Here is a 21,565-nt window from a genome sequence, read left to right on the forward strand (position 1 = left end):
TCATGTCCATCCTTCCTGGAGACTTATAAAATATGATGCAAATGCAGGGAATATTATTCTCGTTTTTCTTCTTCTGCCATCGCCATGGGTGATAACAAGGCTGCCTCTCTATCATGCTTGGAATCACACGGCTTTCTGCTTTTGTAGAGAAAAGACTGCTGGAAATGGACCTAGACCCACCCAGCACAGGATGACCTGCATCCTCAGGGGAGGTGGTGGTCTCACAGACTCACAATTCTTTACTCAGAGTGAGTTTGGCCTAGCCACTGAAGGTCTCAACAAGGCCAGCCCCAAGGAGCAAGAGGGGTACAGTGGGATGGCTTCAGGCCAGGGACCAAGAGGAAAAAGACATTTATAAACCAAAAGGAAATGGAGAAGAGGAACACAGACTGTGTTCACTAACCACTAAAATCAAGGGGTTAGGTGGAGGGCAAGGAAGGGCCTGGCATCTCAAAGGGTTACATTTAAGAGGAATCCTTGTTATTCTTGCTGAGCACAAACCAAAAGCCCCCTCTACTTCACAGAACAGGGAATAAGCCTGTAGCATTAATTCCTAAGAGGGAACATACACCGAGGATGTAAATAAGTCTGCAAAGGGGTGGGATAAATTCCTGGAAGACAAACTCAAAGTGGGCTGTTATGACTACTGCTACCGAGCTTTTAGATACCACTGACAGGTCTGCAGAGCAGGCTAAAGAGCCCCTCATCTGATCCCCACAACAGCCCTACAATGAGGAAGATGCTACTGTTAAACCTGTTTTAAAGATTAAATAAACTGTGGTGGAGAGAAGTTATGTGACTTGCCCAGGGTCACCCGGCTAAGTAAGTAGTGCTCCAGTAGTGCTCGACCCAGGAGGCCATTTAACTGCCTACTGCTAATGGCAAACTGCGTCCTTTACCACTAAAGTGAGGTCAAACATGACGTCTTGCTACATGTTTCTTGGTGCCCCGATTAAGTTACAGAATACTAGGCAGGAGGGGCTTGGGGCTGCCCCTGGGTGGGGCTCTTAGAAAGCCTAGCAGGTCATCCTAGGACACCGGATTTGACCAGGTGATCTTTCTCAGGACTAACAACATCTCCGCCTCAAGATCCTGGCTCAACCAGTCAGGTGGAGGGTGTTGAGCTGATGCAATATGAGGAGTGGGTCAAGAGAAGAAGCCTAGGTGGGGGTGGGAGGCATTCTAGTACCTCAAGCACTCTCCCACGGAAAAGGAAGGCTTATTCTGCTTCGTCTCCAAGGGCAAAACTGGGAGCAGTGGTGGATACTGCAAAGAGGCCACTGTAGTCCAGAGGACTGGAAAAACAATCTAATGTAACGGGCCACTGTGGGAGCTGGGAGACTATCCTCCCTGGAAATCTTCAAGCAAAGGCTTCATGCTTTTCAGTTGTGTTCAACTCTTCATGAACCCATTTGGGGTTTTCTTGGCAGGGATACTGGAGTGGTTTGACATTTTCTTTTAAAGATGAAGAAATTGAGGCAAGCAGGGTTAAGTGACTTGCCCAGGGTCACATGGCGAGGAAGTATCTGAGGCTGGATCTAAACTAAGATGAGTATGAGTCTTCCTGACTCCAGGCCCTTTGCTCTATCCACTGCACCACCTAGCTGGTCAAAGGTTTTATAAGGTCTGGTCAACTATGTTGTAGAAGGGGTGGCCACAGAAGTCTTTTTGAATGCTGAGATCCTATGACCCCCTTTCTTAGCAAATGGTCAGCGAGCAAGCATTTATTAAGTGCCTACCATGTGCCAGTCACTGTGGTAGGTGCTGGGGGTACAAAGACAAATGAAACAGACTGCCCTTGGTAAGTCTACATTATATCAGGAGGCCATGTGCATACAGACAGACATACAGAATAAATACAGCAGACCATCCTGCAGTTTAGTGAGATGCCCACATGAGCCTGGTGGTCCTCCTGTGGTCTAAGAGCCTGGCTGGGCCACCCTGGGTGTCCTGCCTCCCTCTTCGTAGCCTCTGTCCCTAGTCACCCCGGCTGCCATTCTCACTCTCAGCCACCCCGCACGTCCCTTCACTCTCAGCCTGCTAGCAGAGCCTTCTAAAGCGCACATCTACTCCAGGCTCTTGGCCCATCCAGCTTCCATTCGGCTGCCCAAATCATTTGACCGTGGCTCTCTCCTACTCAACAATTCCCCTGGCTCGCTAGAATGTTGAGGATCAAATCCAAGCATTTCTTTCTGGCCAAGCCCTTCACAAGCTGGCCTCTTCCTACTTTTCCTCTACAATCCAGGTGCGCCAGCCTATTTGCCATTCCTCCAATGGGACATTCTATGTCCTTGTCCCCGGGCCTCTCTGGCTGCTCTCCTCCCTCACCTCTGCTTCCTTCTGAGACTGTTCAAACCACAACTTCTTCAGGAGACCTTTCTTGGTCCCCACATCAGTTGACCTTCCATGGTCAACTCTGTATTTTGTATGTAATCCAGTTATTTGCATGTAGAAGGTGAGCTCTCTGAAGGCAGGGACCATATCCTTCCCCGTCTTTCTACCCTCAGTATCTAGCACACACGAGTGCTTGCTGACTGACTGATTTTATTCCTTACGCCAGGATCCTTTCCACTTGTACAGTACTTAAACCTTCATACAGTTTAGAATGCGTGTTCCTGAGACAGGTAGGATCAACATTATCATCCCCTTCTTAAAGACCAAGGCACACACAAGGAGAAGGGCCTTGCTCAAGATCTCACGGCAAGGCAGCACCAGAGACACGCACCTTGATTTCCTACCCAGCAGCCCCGTTTCCATTTACCTCCTGGCAGAGAGCGCACCAAGGCCAGGGTCAGTGAGAGGCCAGTGCAAGTTAAACGGTCCCCAGCTCTTGGGAAGCCTTCATGCCATACTCTATGTGTTCTGCCCCTATATATGCCGAGATGCTGGTGGGGGTGTGTAGAGGACAGCACGGCTGTTGATGGGGGTGATGCCAGACTCTTTGTCCTCTGGGCTGTGCTCCTTTTAAAGGGGGTTAGGCCTGATCCTGTGATGTCTCCTTAGTTCTGTTCAATAAATGTGGTGCCCAGAGACACAAAGAGAGGGCCGCTCCAGAAGCTGTCTGCAGGGAGCTGCTATGGATGCATATTCTGTTACCATGGAGACCCACCCTTGAAAATAACTTCAATTCCTTGAAAATAGCTACAAACAATAAGGACAGATGAAAAATGGTGCACTGTCACTCCCAAGTTCTACGTATTATTGGATTTCTCTGGGCTCTCCCCCTTCCAGAACCGAGATGATAGACTCCTATCTGTGAATACCATGAAACATTCACCTCCCTTGCCTGACTGCATGGCAGAATCCACATCCTGTCTTCCATCTCCTTCTCTCTCTAATTAGGTTTCTTGACGTAACCTCCCTGGAAGCATTTTTCAGACAGGCTAAAATCTGAAGGTGGGAAGGAGGGTAACCAAGCTGTGATGGAAGAGTACGTATATGTAAAGGAGAGAAAGGACATACACAGACCAGAGGATGAATCATCATGGCCTTTAACCAGTCATGCAAACTGGTTCGAGACAAAGTGTATAATGCCTTCATGAAATCTGGGAGTAGGACTAGAATCGAGAGGGCTCTGCTTCTGTTTTCTCTTTCTTGTCAGGTTTCCATGGCAATTTGGGCAGGGACTGGAATGAAGGGAGGAGAATTCGGAACATCCCAGACTGCAGGCTCCTAAATAACGGTCTCCTATGTGACAGTCCCTTATGCGTATAGCGCTTTTACTTTTCACTGTGTTCTCACATCTATTGGCTTCTCTACAACAATCCTGTGAAGTAGGGAGGGCATTAGCCATACCTGAAGGGTGATGGGAATGAGGCAGAAAGAGGTTTACTTTCAAGGTGATCCAGAAAGTTCAGAGTGAAGCTGGCACGCTGGCCTCTGACTCCCTGGCTAAGGATCTTCCCACCTGACAGCTGCCTCGGGACTGCCTCAAAGTCTCCATGCCACATTCAGGATGGTGCGTGACGACTCCTTCATGCCTTCCCACCATGACTGTTAGGGCTTCTTGTATTTTCTTTTCAAACTGCAGCTGCCCAATGGCAAGCCCTTAGTCAGCTGGCCCATCCATGATGTCACTGTACCCCAATGGCCCAAGCTGCCCATCCGAACGCTGGATAATCTACGAAACCCCTCCTCTGGGCACACCTTCGCCCAAGTCGGCAGGAGGACGATGAGTTCTGCCAAATTCTTTGGCTTCCTAAGCTCCAGGACAATCCAGACTGAAGCTGCTGAGCTCACGTTGAAACCATGGCACTACTAACAACTTCCTAAGTTCTTAGATGGCCCGCGGCCCTCCAAGTTAGAGGAGCTGGGTCCTGTCTCAGATGTCTATTACCTGTGTGACCCTGGGCCTCCCCTATCTTAGAGGGCCCTTCCGGCTCCATCTTCCAGGCTCACTCCTGCGGATGGAGTCTCTCAGCTGCTCTTCAACTTCAGGATTTGACAGACTATAATGACAGAGCATCTCATCCAAATGCCTTACAAACTAAATCTCAGCACCAGGCTAAAGAATGGGGGATTCCAGAGAAAAAGGAGTAACTTTCAGTGTCCCATTCCACCCTGTTGTTCCCTTTCAGCGCCAGAGCTGGAAAGAGAGTGTTGTTAGAAGAGGGAATAAGGAACCTACTCAGAGAACATTGCCTGTTTTCTTCATAAGCAATAAAGGAAGTCTGTGCCTGATTTAGGAAAGGGCTTTACCGAGCCTGCTGCCCCCAGAAAATATCGGTGCTTGGCTTAAGTTATCAAGAAATTAAACCTCAAGGTGAATGAGGGAAACGACGGTGTCAGCAGTTGGACCAGAGAGTCAAAGAGGCCAAGACCCCTTCTGGGTTCCAAGGTCACGTTCTCCTCCAAGACCAGAAGGGGCTGGTCCAAGGCCATACTCTCCTCCCAAGATCAGAAAGGACTGGTCCACGCTCTGCTCCCAAGACCAGAAGGGGTTGGTCCCAAGGTGAGCTGAAAGGGAGCTCTCTCCTCTCAGTGACTCAGAGAGTGCTGGGACAAGGGCAGAAAAGAGGAAGCAGGGAGCATGGCTCCACAGACTTACCAAGCTGTGCATGATTTTCTGCCCATGAGGGTTGATGGTCAGGGCTTCATCATATAGTTGTTTCGACTCCTCCAAATTGCCTTTTACCTCCTCCAGTTTCCCCCGCATGTAGAGCACAGAATAGGATGTGGGGAAGAGGCCCGCTGCCTCCTGGATGCAGAAGCCTGCTTCTTTGAGGTGATGCTGCTCCATGAACAGTTCAGCTACAAAAGGAGATAAATGAAGATTGGTGGGGGGAGCAAGACCACCGCCGCCAGGCTCACCCAGGAGCCTAAAGGATTCCATAAGCTCTCCAGGAATCCCTCCCAGCTCCCTTGGTTAAATCACTGGGTGAATGGCCCCAGAAGACAGAGCCGGGGCTGGCCCAGCCAGATCTGGGGGAGGCCGCTGCTCCTGCAGGCTGCCCAGCCTGAGGTTTCCCCTGGAGAAGAGCTCTTTCTTCAGTCCTTCAGTACTCTCTCATCTCTTCCCCAGTGACAGGAGAGACTGGGGCTAAACCCCATTAGCAGAAATAAACCACAGAATAGTCGATGACAGCTCTGCCAATGAACGATTGGCTGCACATTTCAGGAGGGCTTAAAAAATAATGGTGACAGGCCGTTCCTCCGATCCTGAGCTGTCATGTGCCCACAGACACGAGAGCCATAGCTGGGGGGACCAGTCAACAAGGGTTTATTAAGCGCTTGCTATGTGCCAGGCACGCAAAGACAAAAAGGAAACCATCCTTGGCCTCGATGTGCCCACATTCTACCAGGGTTCTGAGTTCAGATGTGGCCTCAGACACTTTCTAGCTGTATGACCCTGGCTAGGTCACTTAACCATGGCCCGCCTCAGTGTTGTCTTCTCCCCCAGGGTTGTGAGAATCAATGAGATATAGTCATTTTAAAGTGCTCAGCACAGAGCCTGGCAGGTCCCAAGTGATATACAAATGTAACCAGTGCAGCACTATTAGTCACCTAAGTTCTATCTCAGTTTCCTCTTCTGTCAGGCATTTCTGCTTTCCCAACATCCCCGGTGTATGTCCACTCCGGTCTGCACAGAGACTGTCCTGGGACAGCTCCTCCTCACTTCTCTCCTAGACCTTTGCCACTGCCTTCACAGAGGGAGATTTCAGAGAGAGGCCAGCATGCCCGGGTCACAGATGACAACACTGAGGCCTTGTTTAAGGTCAGCGCAGAACCAGGAGACCCCTGATTCCCATTCTTTCCACCAGACCTTCGTTGGAGTGACAAGGTGACTCATGAAGCGTCACTGTACAAACGAACACCACAATACACAGAGCTCCAAACACACACTGCATATATATCAGGCTCACAGGACACAGCTTTGCAAAGGTCACTTTCTCACCCGCTCTTCCACTGCAGTGAAGAGGTCAAGCTGACCCTCCAATGAAGGCACAGGGTTGTGCTTAAAACACAACATTAGTCCTGATTAAAAAACAAAAGGCACTTTGCTGAGTGCTTACCAGCACCGTGCTAAGTTCTGGGGATATTTGATCCTGGAGGAATAGGGAGCCATAGGAGCTTCTAGAGTAGGACAGGTGACGTGATCCCATCTGTGCTTTAGGAAGGGGACTTTGGCAGTCGAGTGCTGGATGCGCTGGAGCGGGGAAACATCTGAGGCTGGGAGAGCCCTGAGAAGGCCCATGCATGAGCTTAGAGGTGCCAAGGGCCTGGACTAGGGTGGGAGCTCTGGGAAAGACGCTGACAAGTAGGATAAGATTTGGCTAGGTCAAGAAGATCTGACTCATGGTTTTCCCAGTGGGTTCTCAGCTAAGGCGACCAGCCAGAGGCAAAGGGCAGCAGCACTACCGTTGAAGTCACTGGCCCTGGGTTTACCCAGCTCTGCCTGTGTGATTTCAGGCCAATCTCTTAACCTCTCTGGGCCTCAGTTTCCTCACCTGTCAAATGAGGTGGGTGGACTAGATGGTCTTGAAGGCTAGGTGGCACAGTGAATAGAGCGCTTGACTTGGAGTCAGGAAGGCCTGAGTTCAAATCCTGCCTTAGAAGCTTACTAGCTGTGTGAATGGGCAAGTCAAACATCTGTGCCTCAGTTTCCTCATATGTAGAAGAGGATATAATAGCATTTATAGGTGCCCAGCAAACCTTAAAGCATTCTATGGGTGCTAGCTATTCCTCAAAGTCTATGCTTCTTTGATCAAGGGTCATGGGCTTGGTAATATCAGCAGCAGTCAGACCAAACCCACATACTGTGCCTATTTAGGAAAAGCTCTTGGAAAGACACAAAGATGACAATCCCTCCTTCACACTGCAGTCACCTCTGGACTCATCTTCTTGCCAGGAAAAAGACTGAGTTAAGCCTTTGATGCATTCCACCAGCCTCTGAGCGCCTGGGGGAGTGCTGCAGAAAGCTGATTATGCAATAAAAATAAGGGACACCAGCCAACAACACAACAAAGGCCTTCACGATGGGATCCTGGGCGTTTGTGGTCAATATGGGAACGCTGCAAATCGTAAAATGTGTTAAGGGGGAAAGACGAGTAAGTCCATTAAAAAATCCAGTTCCTGTTTCAGCATGAGAGGGTGAACAGCTACCTGCAACCCTCCTTCTCAGAGTGACATCTCCCCAGGCCGGCTGATTCATGAGGATAGCACAGCCTCCAGCTCCCAAGCAAGGACTGCAAACTTCCTGGGGAGAGGGAATATGACCATACCATCACTGCAGCCAAGCTGGGGGCAGAGTCCCTGTCTGTGCTCTGTCGAGCTGGAAGGGACCTTGCTCACCTGCCAACTCAAATACACAGCAGGACTCCTTTCTATGACACCGCCCATCCACAACCTGCAGATGCCCAAGCATAGCTTGAACACTTCTACTGAAAGGGAGCTCATTACCTACAGCTAATGCTGGGAGGCTTACATGTCACTTCCACTGAAAATGAGGCCCACTCATCGGTGAAAATAATAAAGTCAAATATTCACGAGAGAAGCAACCCAGAGGCTTTACAGCATCTACAGCCCTGTAAAGGCAAGCACCTCTACAGAAACATAGGAGCTTCCTCCTACTTTTGGGGCAGAGCTGAGCTTGCTCCTGGCTAAAGGCAACGTAAGCATTTCCTTCCAAGCAGCTGCAAGATTTTAATAACAACCCTTGAGAAACAAATACCACCTTCTTTACTGGATTCGGTGGCTTCAGAGACCATCTGGGGTTTCTAACACTTCTCTCAGACTCAGTTTTCTTGGTACCTCTCCACACTGTTCTACCTGGCCATCCAGATCACACTTCCTCAGCAACTGAGAAGCCATGGAGCAGTCAACCAGCATTCACAGAACACCCACTATGTGCTCAGCTCTGTGCTAAGCCATGCCATGGCAGGGGGGAGAAGAAGAATGGGTAAAGTATTTTCAGGAAGTAGGAAGGATTGACCACCCGTCGCTTTAAGACCAATGGAATATAGAATCTCTCAGGATCCTAAGGAGAGGAGGGGTAAATAGTAAGGACAGGATTTAGGATGCGGGTGAGAAGCCAGGCAAATGGCTTTGGAGTTGGACGTCCTGGGGCCAGAACTTGGCTCAGCAACATCCTACCAACACGGGGAAGCCACTTCCCCATGAAGTCTTTTTTTTCAAAAGCTCTAATAATGATCTGTCTCCCTCCTCTCCCACCTCAACATAGTCCCTATCTAGCTATTTAAGGGGCCTAGCCTGCTCCAAAGAAGAGAGAGTCTGAGAAAATGAGGCCAGGGAAGGAAGGAGGCCAGCCAGGTTCAATACCACCCGGAGTGTTCCTTCCTAGCTGCCTGGTACCCCAAAGCTGGGGTGGTGGAAGGTCTGTAACAAAAACCAGTTTAACAATCATAGCTAACATTTATGTAGTTCTTTATGGTGCACAAAGTCTTTTACGTGCATCATCTCATTTAGCACTGGGATGCAGGTAATATTATCATCTTCAAATCAGAGATGAAGAAACCGAGGCAAAGAGGGTTAAATGACTGGCTCAGGGTCACCCAGCTAGGAAATGTCTGAAGCAGGATTTGAACTCGGATCTTCCTGGCTCCAAGTCCAATCCACATGGCCGCCTAGTACTATTTATAAAAGGTATTCAAAGCCTACATGCAGTTTTAAAGCTGTTAAAGCTTAAAATGGCACTAAGCCTTCCAGAGCACCCTGTACAGCTCTTTAAAGGTTAATGGCCCTATGAGGCTGCTAGCAGGTGCCACTGGTCTCAATATCGCCATTTTACAGAGCAGGAAACCAAAGCTCAGGGTAAGTGACTTCCCCATGGCCCATGGCTAGGAAGGATCAGAAGTGGCTCTTTCTTTGCTGCCGCCACCAGGCCATGTCTGGTCTTCAAGACATGGTCTAGTTCCCTTCAATTCTTCCAGTCTGAACATATACTTATTCCTTCTAATGCCCCTGAGACAAAGGCCAGACAGAGGACTTGTTCTTTAAGGGCTTTACTAACAACAAAGGGAAAGAAGACAAAATAAACTAACTTACAGACTCTAGAATTGAGGCCAGGGCCTAACCTCACTTTAGAGACTGGCAAAGGGTCTTGGGCTAAGCAGTCCTGCTCTCCCCTCCCTGGCCTGGCCACATGCGCTAGCTGATGTGCAAACCTGGGAGGGGAATCCATACTCTTCCCATGAACCTAAGGCCCATGGGCCTGACACACTGAATGGGTCCATCCACCAGGGGTTAGGAAAGGTCTTTACTGGGTTGTACTTATATAGCTGAAGGCAGGAACAGCTTTGTTCCAAATGTGTAAGTGGCCGTAACTGCTGTACAGTTGGAGCAGACGTTGTTAACCACTGGTCTACAGAGAGATTTCAGAGGCCCCGTGACCTTGGACGGGAAACCCATGACATCTTTATTCCAATTACGATTGTAATTTGTAACATGACTGTAAGATTTGTAATCTTATCTATTTTGTGCATTTAAAAACATTATTTTGATGAGTCCATAGGCTTTACCAGACTATTGCCAAATAGTCCCATGTCACATAAAAAGGTTAGTAACTCAAGTTTAGAGCACTGGGGGCAGGGTGGGGGTGGGGAAGGGTAGGTATGGGAGGAGGGCAGCTTCCCAGGGATATGTGGAAGGCCACATGCCTTCTCCAAACAGGCTGGAATTCTGCTATCTTACTTCAGAGTGCATACATACATGCACACTCATACTTCCCTGCCTTCCTAGGGGTTAATTCTGTGCACAGCAAATCCCCCTTTTATTGCAAAATCAATACAGACAGAAGGTCAGGCAAAGAGCCTGCCATGGAAGAAAGGCTCTGCCTCAGGAGGGGCGTTATCTACTACAGTTCTGCAGTCCTGTCTGCCAGCCTGGGAAACAGCTTGAACCCATACAAGGGCCCATGCAGACGAGAGAGGCATTTCCCTTCCAGACCTCTTCTGTCTGAGGACGGGGCCCCCGGCCATCGTTCCCAGAGGGACCTCGGTTGTGGGGGCCACGGACCAGCATCCTCTGCTGAATGCAGCCAAGGACCGCCTTGTGACTGGAGAAGTGACAGGGGTTCAGGGGCTGCTGGGAGAGCTGGGCTCCTCCCCCACCTCTGCCCCACATCCTGTGTCCCCAGGCGGGCTCCCTGTGCTCCCTGCCCAGCATGTTACCAAACATGGTGATTCCTAGGAAGCCAGCTCCTGCCCTCCAGGCGTGAATGGGGATGGGCGTCATGCCCACTCTGTGCACAACTGACTTATTCTCCAACCTGACTGCTCAGACCCAGGCCTTGACATCCTTTTCCTCCCTCCATGGTCGGGGGAGGGTAGATGATTATTCCTACCGCCATTTTAAAAATTGCTCTTTATTTCAGCAACATGGGAGCTACTGTATCTTTAATGTAGAATGCCGAAGTTCTTCCGGCCATTCTATTTTCTTTCCATCTTTTTTCAGCCTGTTTTTCTCAATTCTCCATAGCTTCCTTCTCTCCTCCCTCCTTCCTGCTCCTTTGCATTTCCCCCAGCCTCCTCCTCTTGTCTGCCTAGCTTTCTCTCTCCTGTTCTCTTCCTCTGTGTGTGAGAATATCTCCCTCAATGTCTCTCTCAGCAGGCTACCTCAGCAAATGGAAAACATATGTTCCCTCGAGTTATTTGAGAATTTTCATTTATTCTATTTTCTTAGGCAGCCGAGTCTGCGCCTCCATCATGAGCTGGTCCCAATTTCCCTTCCAATACTACTCATCTCTCATCTTTCCCCATGCCCACCCCCAAACCTCTTGTTCCCAGGAGGTCGGTGTACTCTGTATGGGTTACTTTCTTCTGCTAACGTAGGCCTCAGGCCTCTGTCTCCCTAGGGCCTGCCCTCCATCCAACCTTGAACCTTCCAAGGTAAATGGTGAGACAAGACAGCCTCACAGATTTATCCATTCTAGACATGTCATTGGGGAGTGAGGGTTCTCTCCATTGCAGAGACACTCCTGTGGTATTTAATATGGGGTAGGTAGAGAGGCAGTCCATTTACACAAATCAGGCCTGCCACAGAGATTCCATTCAACAGACTTCCCTGGAAAATGTTAATAGCCAAACAATACCATAGCCACTGGCCCTTCACATGGAGATCCAACACTCTGGGAACAAACAGTGCTCCCCATCTGACAGACCAGGGTTGAACTGAGGGGGAGTACACCACAGGATGGGGGAGAGGAAGGGGAGAGAGAGGGAAGAGAGAAAGGAGAAGGGGGAGAAGAGAGAGAGGGAGAGACACAGGGAGAGACAGAGACAGAGAGAGAAGAATGGGGAATCAGACAGGGATGGAAGGAGAGGTAAGGGACAGGGAACATGGAGGAAGGGAAGAGGTGGGTGTAGAAGAAAAAGGAGGGAGACAGGAGGAAAGCGATGGGGAGAGAAGAAAATGATATGGAACAGGAGGGAAAGACAGGGCAGCGGGAGCAGCTCCACTGAGAGGAGCAAAGGGAAAGGCTGGATGTTCTTTGCTCTTGACCCCAGTGAGAAGAAAGAGAAGAGTGGAGGTGATAAATAGGAGGTGAGAGAATAAAGAGGAGCCAGGAGAGTGAAGAGGAGAAGGGAACAGAGGAGGAGAGGAAGGGAAGGGGAGATTGGAAAGGCTAGCGAGGGGGAGATGAAGGAGAAAGAGGTAAGGCAAGAAGAAGAAGAAGAGGAGACACAGAGAGGGACACCCTCCCCTGATGCTATTTTAAAACTAAACCTGAAGCAGAGCCAAAGCCCTCCATCTTCTCCCGGTTCCCAGAGCTCTCCCTGAAGCTCTTCCCCACAGCTGGGACATTTCAAGCTTTGCAAGCTGCATATGGAGCTGCAGTGCCAGCCTCTACATGGGGGGACAGTGGCTCTCTGAAGCCTTCCTTTCCCCACCTTCAGAGGCCCTCCTATCCATACAGAGGCCAGTATCTGAACACCGAGGAGGAGGAGGATTCTCCCAACTGCATACCAGGGTGGTGTGAGCAGGGGAAAGCATGTGGTAGCGACGGCCCCCTTCCAAACTGGCCTGCCTCAGCCCTGATTCTCTGGGCCCCAGAGTGGCTGCCCTAGGATGCTGGATTCATGCCATCTGAAGTGGCATTGACCCGAACCCTAGCTAGAGCCATTCTTCCTGAGCAGCCAAAGCAATGGGGAGCTCTGCAACCAGGAGCTTGGGGTACGGGGGTGGAGCATATCTGAGGGATGTCCCAGAATATAAGCTTTGTGAGGGGAGGCCTGGCTTTCCATTAGGTCTTTGTAGCCCCAGGGACTTGCACATACTAAATGCTCCTTGGATTAAGTTAGAGAGAAGATGGAGCTCACTATAGAGTGAGCTCATCACTGTCCTCTCAGCCCCCAAACCACTTTCCAGAATTCTAAAGGGCTCAAGCTTTCCCCCTCTCCGTTTTCCTTCCTGCAAATATCTGCCCCGGCTGGCTGAGTCATTACAAGGGCTGCAGGGAGGAAGGCTAAGCTATGTGATGCTCTCAGCCTCCCCCAGAAGAAAGCCACCCTGGGGAGGGGGGAGCCTGGCACAGGTGTGTTGCCCCCAGTCAGCAGCACTCTGAAAACTCATTCCAGACTCATCAGGGATGATGCTGTGCATCCAGGGCTGCTGGTGAGCAATCTCCTGAAGCTCGTCTTTGGCTACAGAGAGGAGAACACAGAACAGATCCATCAGCCATGGGTCTGACAGTGAGTTTGGCTTCATAAAAGCCTTGCATCTTCATCAGAGCTCCTGGCACATGAGGTCTGGTTTCTTACTTAGAAGAACAAGGCTTGTCAAGGTCAAATGTACTTGTGGAAGGGTTGAATGTACTTCCATTTACTCACTGTTGGAACCCAGACCATAGCATTCCAACAGTCAGGCCTGGAAACAGAAGTGTAAACAGATACAGAGCCTCGGTCTGTGAGCTCAATGGGCCATCGAGCCCCAACTCAGATGACAAAGCTACATGCCTAAAGTACAAGTCTGAACAGGATACTCCCCGGCTCCAGAAACTGCAGTGCCTCCCTTCTATCTCTGGAATCAAAACCAAACACCTCTGGTTTGGTGTTCTGAGCCGTTCCCAACCTGACTCCAAACTACCTTTACAAGGCTTTTTTCACATTACAACCTTTCACGAATTCCAAGTCCAGCCGAAAGGCCTCTGTCTGTTCCTCACAATACTCCCTTCTCTGGCCTCCCACATCTGGTATAACCTACTTACTCCTTTACATCTGCCTCTGAGAATTCCTTGAAAACCCAGCTTGGGCTACCTCCTCCATCTGGCCTTTCCCTACTCCTGCCCTTCCCCAATAACCAGGGCCTCCCACACCTAAATTACCATGGATGTATTTGGTATAGACTTACAGCTATGTACATGTTCTGCACGTCAACTCTCCCTCTAGAATGTCGGCTCCTTGGGGGCAGGAGGCCATCCATTTTTGTCTCCATGCACAATTGATACCTGCTCTTTCCCTCCCTCCAGCATTCCTAGCCTTAATAGAGGCAGCTGGTGGCATGGTGGATGGAGCAGCTAGGCCTGGACTCAGGAAGACCTAAGTTCAAATCTGACCCCAGACACTAGCTGTGTGACCCTGGGCAGGTCACTTTACCTGTATCTGTCTTAGTCTCAACAACTATAAAAGGAGGATAATATTTGTAACAAGTAGTTAGCACAGTGTCTGGCACACAGCGGGCACTTAAAAAAATACTTATTGCCTTCCCTTCTCTTCTTAACATTTGGAGATATCACTGCCAACAGGGATTACTGTCTCTGTCGGGGTAGGACTATCACAGGCTATGATTTTCTCATCCTAGTAATACACATATGAAGAATGATCTTTGGTCGGTCACTACCGTCACTGGCTAAAGAATTTTACAGATTTTAAATATAAGCCAACAGGCCCAAGCTAATAATGGCTGGTAATAACAGCATGTGCCTGGCACTGTGCTAAGTGTTTTACAATTATTATTTCATTTGATTGTCAAAACAACCCTGGAAGGTAGGTGCTTTTATCATCCCCATTTTACAGATGAGGAAACTGAGGCAAATAGGGTAAGTGACTTGCCCAGGGTCACACAGCTGGTAGGTGTCTGAGACAGGATTTGAACTCAGGTCTTCTTGACTCCAGATCCAGCGCTCTATCCACTGTGCCACCTAGCTGTACAAAGGACATACATACATATGTTATACACATATAAGGGTTCCAGGCCAGATCCATTTACATTAGGTCCAACGCTCCTTCCATGATGCCTCCTTAACTCTGGCTATCACCCATCATTTTCCTTCAGGGAAGTTTTCCCTGATTCGCTCCATCTCTATTACGCTCATTCTATTTACGGTCTGAGGATGCTACTGGGTCACCTGGAAAGAAGAGGTGCTGTGATGGCTATAGACAATATTAAAGTAGTACCTCTTCTCTGTGCAGTGACCCTTAGTTTACCTCACTGACTTACTACACTCCTGGGAGGTTGCTGTTGCTGAGTCATTTCAATTGTATCTAACTCTTCACGACCCCATCTGGGGTTCTCTTGGCAGAGATACTAGAGTGGTTTACCATTTCCTTCTCCAACTCATTTGACAGAGGAGGAAACTGAGGCAATCAGGGCTAAGTGACTTGTCTAGGGTCACACAGCCAGGAAGTATGTGAGGTCGGATTTGAACTCAGGAAGATGAGTCTTTCTAACTCCAGTCCTGGTGCTTTATCCACTGTGAACTTAGCTCCCTGTGAGGTAGGCAGGTATTTGGTGTGAGAAATGCACTCACAGAGGAGGGGATTTGCCTAAGGTTACATAGCAAATTAGTCAGAGCTCTGAGAGTTAAACCACTTAGCCCAGTCAAGACTTCTGACAAGGCCTTTTCTCCAAGTTAGGCAGGGAATCTGGAGCCCCCATCCCAACCCATCTCTTGAGAGCCCAAAGGAGCCAGAATGGAGCTAGGCTGGTTCTACTTCTCAGATCTTTCACTGTGGGCATGGGTTCTAGAATGCCTCCCAGCTTCTAAGGCTGGGGACTCACCGGCCTGGAGCCAGATCCTTTCCAGTGTGGTCCACATCTGCATGGATCCCTGCTTCATCGCTGAGTTGTGCACTGTTAGTTCAGACATGGCCTCCTCCAGGCGGGATGCTGCGATGGAGGAAGCAGCATGAGAGCCTGCAGGGGAAAGGGAGAGACTGAGCCAGGAAGACACAACCACCAGCATGAGGAAAGAAACTGGTCATAGGCTAGGAAAGCCTCAACTGTGAGCTCTGGGCCCACCGAGGTTCCTTTTCATCTACTCTGTATAGATATTCTTTATCTACTTAATTATTTACATGCACCTTTCCTCATCCAAATCTATGCTCCTCGAGGGCAGGGACTGTGGTTTGCCTTTCTTGGTATCTCCAGCTCTCTGGCACAGGGCTTGCTACACAGTGGGGGCTTAATAAATGCTTACTGATTGACTGACATACTAAATCCATCATACAGACATGTATGCTCGTACATAGTAAATTTATATCTAATCTTGTGATTTAGAAATTACAGGGACCCTTACAGGTCATCTCATCCAATGACTTCAGAAATGCTTGCTGGTGAGGACACTCGGGCAGGGAACTTAAGTTATATGATCTTAAAGGCACAGTGCAGAAGGCCTGGTGGATAAAATTCAAGCCTTCTACCTCCACCACCATGTGGGTTCAGGGGACAGACCCAACCTGGGCCAATGTTTACGAAGCAGTTCCGGAAGTCCATTCATTAGAGTTTTTTGTTGTTGCACTGTGAACAATGACGTAAGTAGTATCCATCGGACACTAAGCTTTCCTTTGAAGAGAGCTCCCATTCTGTGATGGCACCGAGGGAGGCTGAGGTCCCGCTAAGAGGCACATACAACACACACACAAACACACACATTGGAAATTCAAGCTCATTCTCTCTCCCTAGTAACTCAGGAGACATCAGTCCAAACAAACATGATCTTACTGGACAACAAAAGTCTCCATGTGAGCTTAATTAATGACTCTTCTAAAAGCAAGCTCCTCATTAAAGACAGAAGCTTCGGTTCTGGTGTTTAGACACACACGGAATGAATATAAAAGCACTGAGCTTGACTTGGAAGTACAGAATCAGGTTCATTACTTTATAGTCACACCTAAAGTGAACTCTGACATGTTTGTTAAGTGGAAAAACAAATAGCAAAACCATAAACTTCATTATGTCCCGATTATACTTTCCTTGCCATGGCAACCTGTTGATTTTTTTTTAAAAGTTCTGCCTTAAATCCTCAATTAATGAAAATGTCTTTTGTAGCACCCTAAGTGCCTGATGAATTTGATACAACTTTCTTTTCACACAAAGGAGCCAAGGATCAGCCTCAATTTATTTTGTAAAGTCAGCCCTGAGAACAGAAATGTAAAAAGAAGCAAAATCCATCAGCTTACTCATTGTTCTTCCCTGAACTGGACACTTGTGAGCTCTGAGACTTACACACACCTTTGCCACGCTCACTGTTTTCTCTTTGTTCTCCCACGTTTCCCAGGAGGGCAGGTACCGATGTGCTCTTACTCCCCTCATCCCCTGTCATCGTCCTACACCTATCTATCCACCAGGTCTTTATCTGGAAGAGTCAGAACACTATTTAATTGGCTCCAAAGACCTACTGAAGCTCCTGGTATTGTGTGGAAACAATTATCCCAACTTTCAGTGCTTGGAGAGACCCAGTTCTAGTTTGGTTAAGTGAAAGAGGCCTGAACTGGAGGATCAGAACAACGTTCATGACACGACCTATGTCACATCCCAGTTCAAATTCGATTCCCAAGGTCGTCCTTAGTGCAGCTCAAGGAGAGGGGGCCATGTTCATGATGAATCTCAGTGTTTTTCCTTTGCTCTTTAAAATGTTTTTCTTTTTTATTATGAAATTAACAATCCTCAACAAACACCAACACTCCAATACACAAAGAACAAAAAAGGATTATATATGAAACCACAAACTGGTTCTTGTTATGTGTTTTTTCAAAGCATATATTAAATTGAACAAGATGGCTATGTATCCCCACACAACATCTTTCTTCTTCTGTGAACTTTAAAATATTTTATTGATGCTCTTATCTTTTTTTCCCTCCAATTCACATCCTTTTCCCTTCCCCCAAGCCCCAATGCCTTCATCTCACTGTTTTTCCTACCTGATTCCTCCTCATAGTTATCCGGCAGGGTCAAATGCATTCCACCTTGCTTCTTTAGTGCTGGCACCTCAGTGAGGCTGCCGTCCTTTTCAGAGCCCCTGGAAAAGATGGGGTGGGGTAAAAAAAGACTGCCAGGTAGTACCAGTCCCGCCACTACCATGGGCCATGTGGCCAAGAGGAAAGGGGCCCAGCTCTGTCAGGAACTTGCTGGGTGATCGTGGACCAGACAATTAGCTGTCATGCCCTCTCCCCCGCAGTCCTTCTACTAGATATCTCTACTAGGATGTTCTGCTGCCACCTTAAACTCAACGTGCCCTAAAGCAGTCTCATTGTCTGTATCACCAAACTTGCTCCTTTTCCTTTTCTGACTTCTTTTCTGCTAGGGGGCTCCCATTCTCCAAGTCCCTGATGCTGTAAACATGCTGGACACGGTCCTCTCTTTTCTCTCACTACTGCCCACCACCCCCTTTGGCACAGCCCACCTCCACCCAACCAATTAAAAAGTCCTATCGATTCTACCTCCACAATGTTTTTCATATCTGTCCCTTCTCGCTATCATCCTCATCAGACCTCCGCTATCTCTCCCTTTGACTGCTGCGATCGCTTCCTGAATGGCACACCTCTTTGTCTCTCCAATCCATCCTTCACTTTGCTGACAGACTAACCTAACTAACGTACAACTCTGAGTCCATCACCCCACTCTTACAGACCTTCCACAGCAACTCGCTGCCTTCTGGATAAAATGAAACCTCCTGAACCTATCATTTAAGCACAATATGGTTCCGACTCATCCTTCCAGCTGTCTTTCACTCTTTCAGCTCCTGTTCCCTAGGCCAGGGGCTCTTCACTTTTGTTGTGTCATGGACCTCCCTTGGCAGGCTGGTGAAAAGCCTACGGACCCCTTTCTCAGAATGATTATAAAAATATAATTCATAGGATGACCTAAGGAAATCAATTATGTTGAAATGCAGTTATCAAAATATTTTTAAAAATCAAGTCCATGGATATGAAGTTAAGCCTCCTCACTCTGGTCAAGGACTAGAATCTTCCTTATTCCCCACATTTTTTCATGTTTTCCTATTTCCATGTCTTTATTCACACTGGGACCTATACCTGATATGCCCTCCCCAAACTCTCTCTGTTGAACTCCTGACCTCAGCTTCAAGGCCTAGCTCAAATGCTCCTTCCTCCCATGAGTCCTTCTCTGGTTCTCTCTTCCCTCAGCCAGAGATCATTACTCCCTCCTATGAATTTTCCCAGTCTTTTTATCTGTGCCTTATTGTAGTCCGTTTCATGTCATCATTATTTTTGTGGAACCTCAGAAGGACCTGAGAAACCATCTACCTTTTCCCGAACAGGAATCCCTGCTACAATATCCACGACGAGAGGCCAGACTTTCTTCCCTTTCCTCCTAGACTGAAAGCAGCAGGCCCCATCTCCCCAATCTCTGCATCTCCTCAGGATCCACTCTAGTGCTGTGGTACACAGAAAACTGACCCCATCAATCTGTGCTGTCCCCTCCTGCCAGCCCCCCAAGCCCAGTAAACAGACCCTACCCAGGCAGAGAGATACTGTGTAAAGACTGCCATATGCGCAGCATGTTTCTGCACGTCACAAGAGCTTCCTCTGGGCCTTTATAGACGCGTTCGAGCTTCGCCTTGGTGAACATCACACTGTGGAGAGAAAGAGAACCAACATGGATCTTCAAGACCGTCCCAGACAAGCCGTCAGAACCCCTCCCCGCCCAACAAAGCAGCGTGGGCCACTCAGGCACGCCTGGCTCACTGTGTGTGTGACTGGGAAAGAGACCTGCCTCTAGTGCCTCGGCAGCCCTTCCCTTTTCATTCCATCAAAACCTCTCTTGCATGCTCACCAAGCCTTCTCCTGAACCCTTAACTTGCCATGGCATTCTCTGGCCAGGTATCTTCCCCACCCAGCACAATGTAAGAATGCAAACATTTTGGTATTGACTTTGCACACTTGGCACCTAGAACAAGCAGCCGGCCCGTAACTGGTGCTTAATAAATGGCTTTTGAATAAATGTACTCCTCTCTGAAGAAAGCAGTGTGCTAAGGACCACACAGTACTCCTGGGCTGAGGATGCATGGGCCGACCCGTCTCTAGGGGCTTCCTGAAGAGGCCTCATGGGCCCAAAGTCCCACCTCCTTCAAGAAGCTGGCCATGATCACCCCCCAGGGACTTCTCACCCTCCTGCCGTGAAGCAGACACATGATTATTATACAATAAGAATTGCTTTAAGGTTTGTAGAGCGCTACATACATACATACACACACACACACACACACACACACACACACACAGAGTAAAAATGGAAGCATAATTTTTTCACTTTTAAAATTTTTCTTGCCTTCTTTTGTTTTTTGCAACATGGATAATATGATATGATTTCTCATATATAATTGATATCATATTGGTTGCCTTCTCAATGGTGGGAGGGAGAGAAATCAGAACTCAAAATTTTCAAAAATGAGTGTTAAAAATAAATAAAATTTTACAACAATAAAAATCTGATATTCCTCAACCTGGCCATAACTTCATTCCGTCACACTCCTCATTCTCCTTGGCTGGAGATCTCCAGCAGAGACACCCCTAAGTGCAGGTGCTCCCTAAGGCTCCATCATGGATCCTTATCTCTTCTCTTTCTATACACTCTCTCTATCAGAGGTTGCTTCAGCTCCCATGTGTTTAATTATCAGCTCCATGAAGACGATTCCCAGATCTACATATTTGGCCTGAGTCTCTCTCAAATTACATTTCCAGCCAGATGTCCCATAGACATCTCAAACTAAACAGGTTCCCAACAGCCCATTTCTGCTGAAGACACAGTCACCCAGGTTTGCCACCTTGGTGAGAACCTCCATACATCACCCTCCCTCATCCCACGGCTCATCCGGTCAGCGGCCGAATGTTGCTGTTTCTAATGTGGTAGTGCTGCTACAACTGTAGTTCAGGTACTCACTGCCCCAGACACTCACTAGTTGTGTGACCTTGGGCATGTCAAAGATAAATTCTCCTGTTTAGCTTTTAAAGCCTCTCACAACCTGGCTCCAACCTTTGTTTCCAGCCTTGATGCACATCACTTCTCCTGTACTCTGAGATGGAGCCTCGAGGGCCTTCCTTCTATTTTTCCTGCCTGACACTCCTACTTCTGTCTCTATCCCTTTGCACTGGCCATCCCCCACCCCATTCATGGAATGTCCTCCTTCCTCAACTCTACCCTCATAGAATCCTTTCTCTTCCTTCAAGATGCAGTTCAAGAACCATTTTCTTTCTTTTGAATTTTCAACATTCACTTTTATAAGATTTTGAGTTCCAAACTTTTTTCTTTCCCTTCCTTTCCTCCTCCCTCCCCAAGACAGCAAGCAATCTGATATAGATTATACGTATGCAATCCTATTAAAAATATTTCCACATTAGTCATGTTGTAAAGAAGAATTAGAACCAAAGGGAAAAAACCACAAGAAAGAAAAAAGAAAGACAGAGAAAATAGTATGTTTCTATCTGCATTCTGGCTCCACAGTTCTTTCTCTGGATAAAGTTAGCATTTTCCATTGTAAGTCTTTTGGAACTGTCTTGGATCATTGTATTGCTGAGAAAAGCTAAGTCTATCAAAGCTAGTCATGGCACAATGTTGCTGTGGTTCTGCTCATTTCACTCAGCATCAGCTCATGTATTTCCAGGTTTTTCTGAAAGCTTCCTACTCATCATTTCTTATGAAGCAACAGTAGTCCACTACATTCATATACCACAACTTGTTCAGCCATTCCCCAACGGATGGGCATCCCCTCAATTTCCAGTTCTTTGCCACCACAAAAAGAGCTGCTATAAATATTTTTGCACACGTGGGTCCTTTTCCCTTTTTTATGATCTCTTTGGGACACAGACCTAGTAGTGGTATTGCTGGATCAAAGGGCACGCATAGCTTTATAGCCTGTTGGGTATAGTTC

The 21,565-nt window shown here is 48.1% G+C and overlaps 1 protein-coding gene across 2 annotated transcripts in view; it reads right to left on the minus strand.

Annotated features, from left to right (window-relative positions):
* Window positions 1-21,565, minus strand: part of TTC7A (tetratricopeptide repeat domain 7A) — a 204,427-nt gene that overhangs the window by 22,313 nt on the left and 160,549 nt on the right. For both annotated transcript variants that reach the window (XM_036752040.1, XM_036752041.1), the window contains exons 16-19: window positions 19,154-19,270; window positions 17,598-17,695; window positions 15,457-15,591; window positions 5,048-5,250 (exon numbers count right to left, since the gene is read on the minus strand). In XM_036752040.1, coding sequence (XP_036607935.1) covers window positions 5,048-5,250; window positions 15,457-15,591; window positions 17,598-17,695; window positions 19,154-19,270 — 553 coding nt within the window. The remainder of the gene's footprint in view (window positions 1-5,047; window positions 5,251-15,456; window positions 15,592-17,597; window positions 17,696-19,153; window positions 19,271-21,565) is intronic.

The sequence above is a fragment of the Trichosurus vulpecula genome, chromosome 3, assembly GCF_011100635.1.
Source record: "Trichosurus vulpecula isolate mTriVul1 chromosome 3, mTriVul1.pri, whole genome shotgun sequence".
Classification (NCBI taxonomy): Eukaryota; Metazoa; Chordata; class Mammalia; order Diprotodontia; family Phalangeridae; genus Trichosurus; species Trichosurus vulpecula.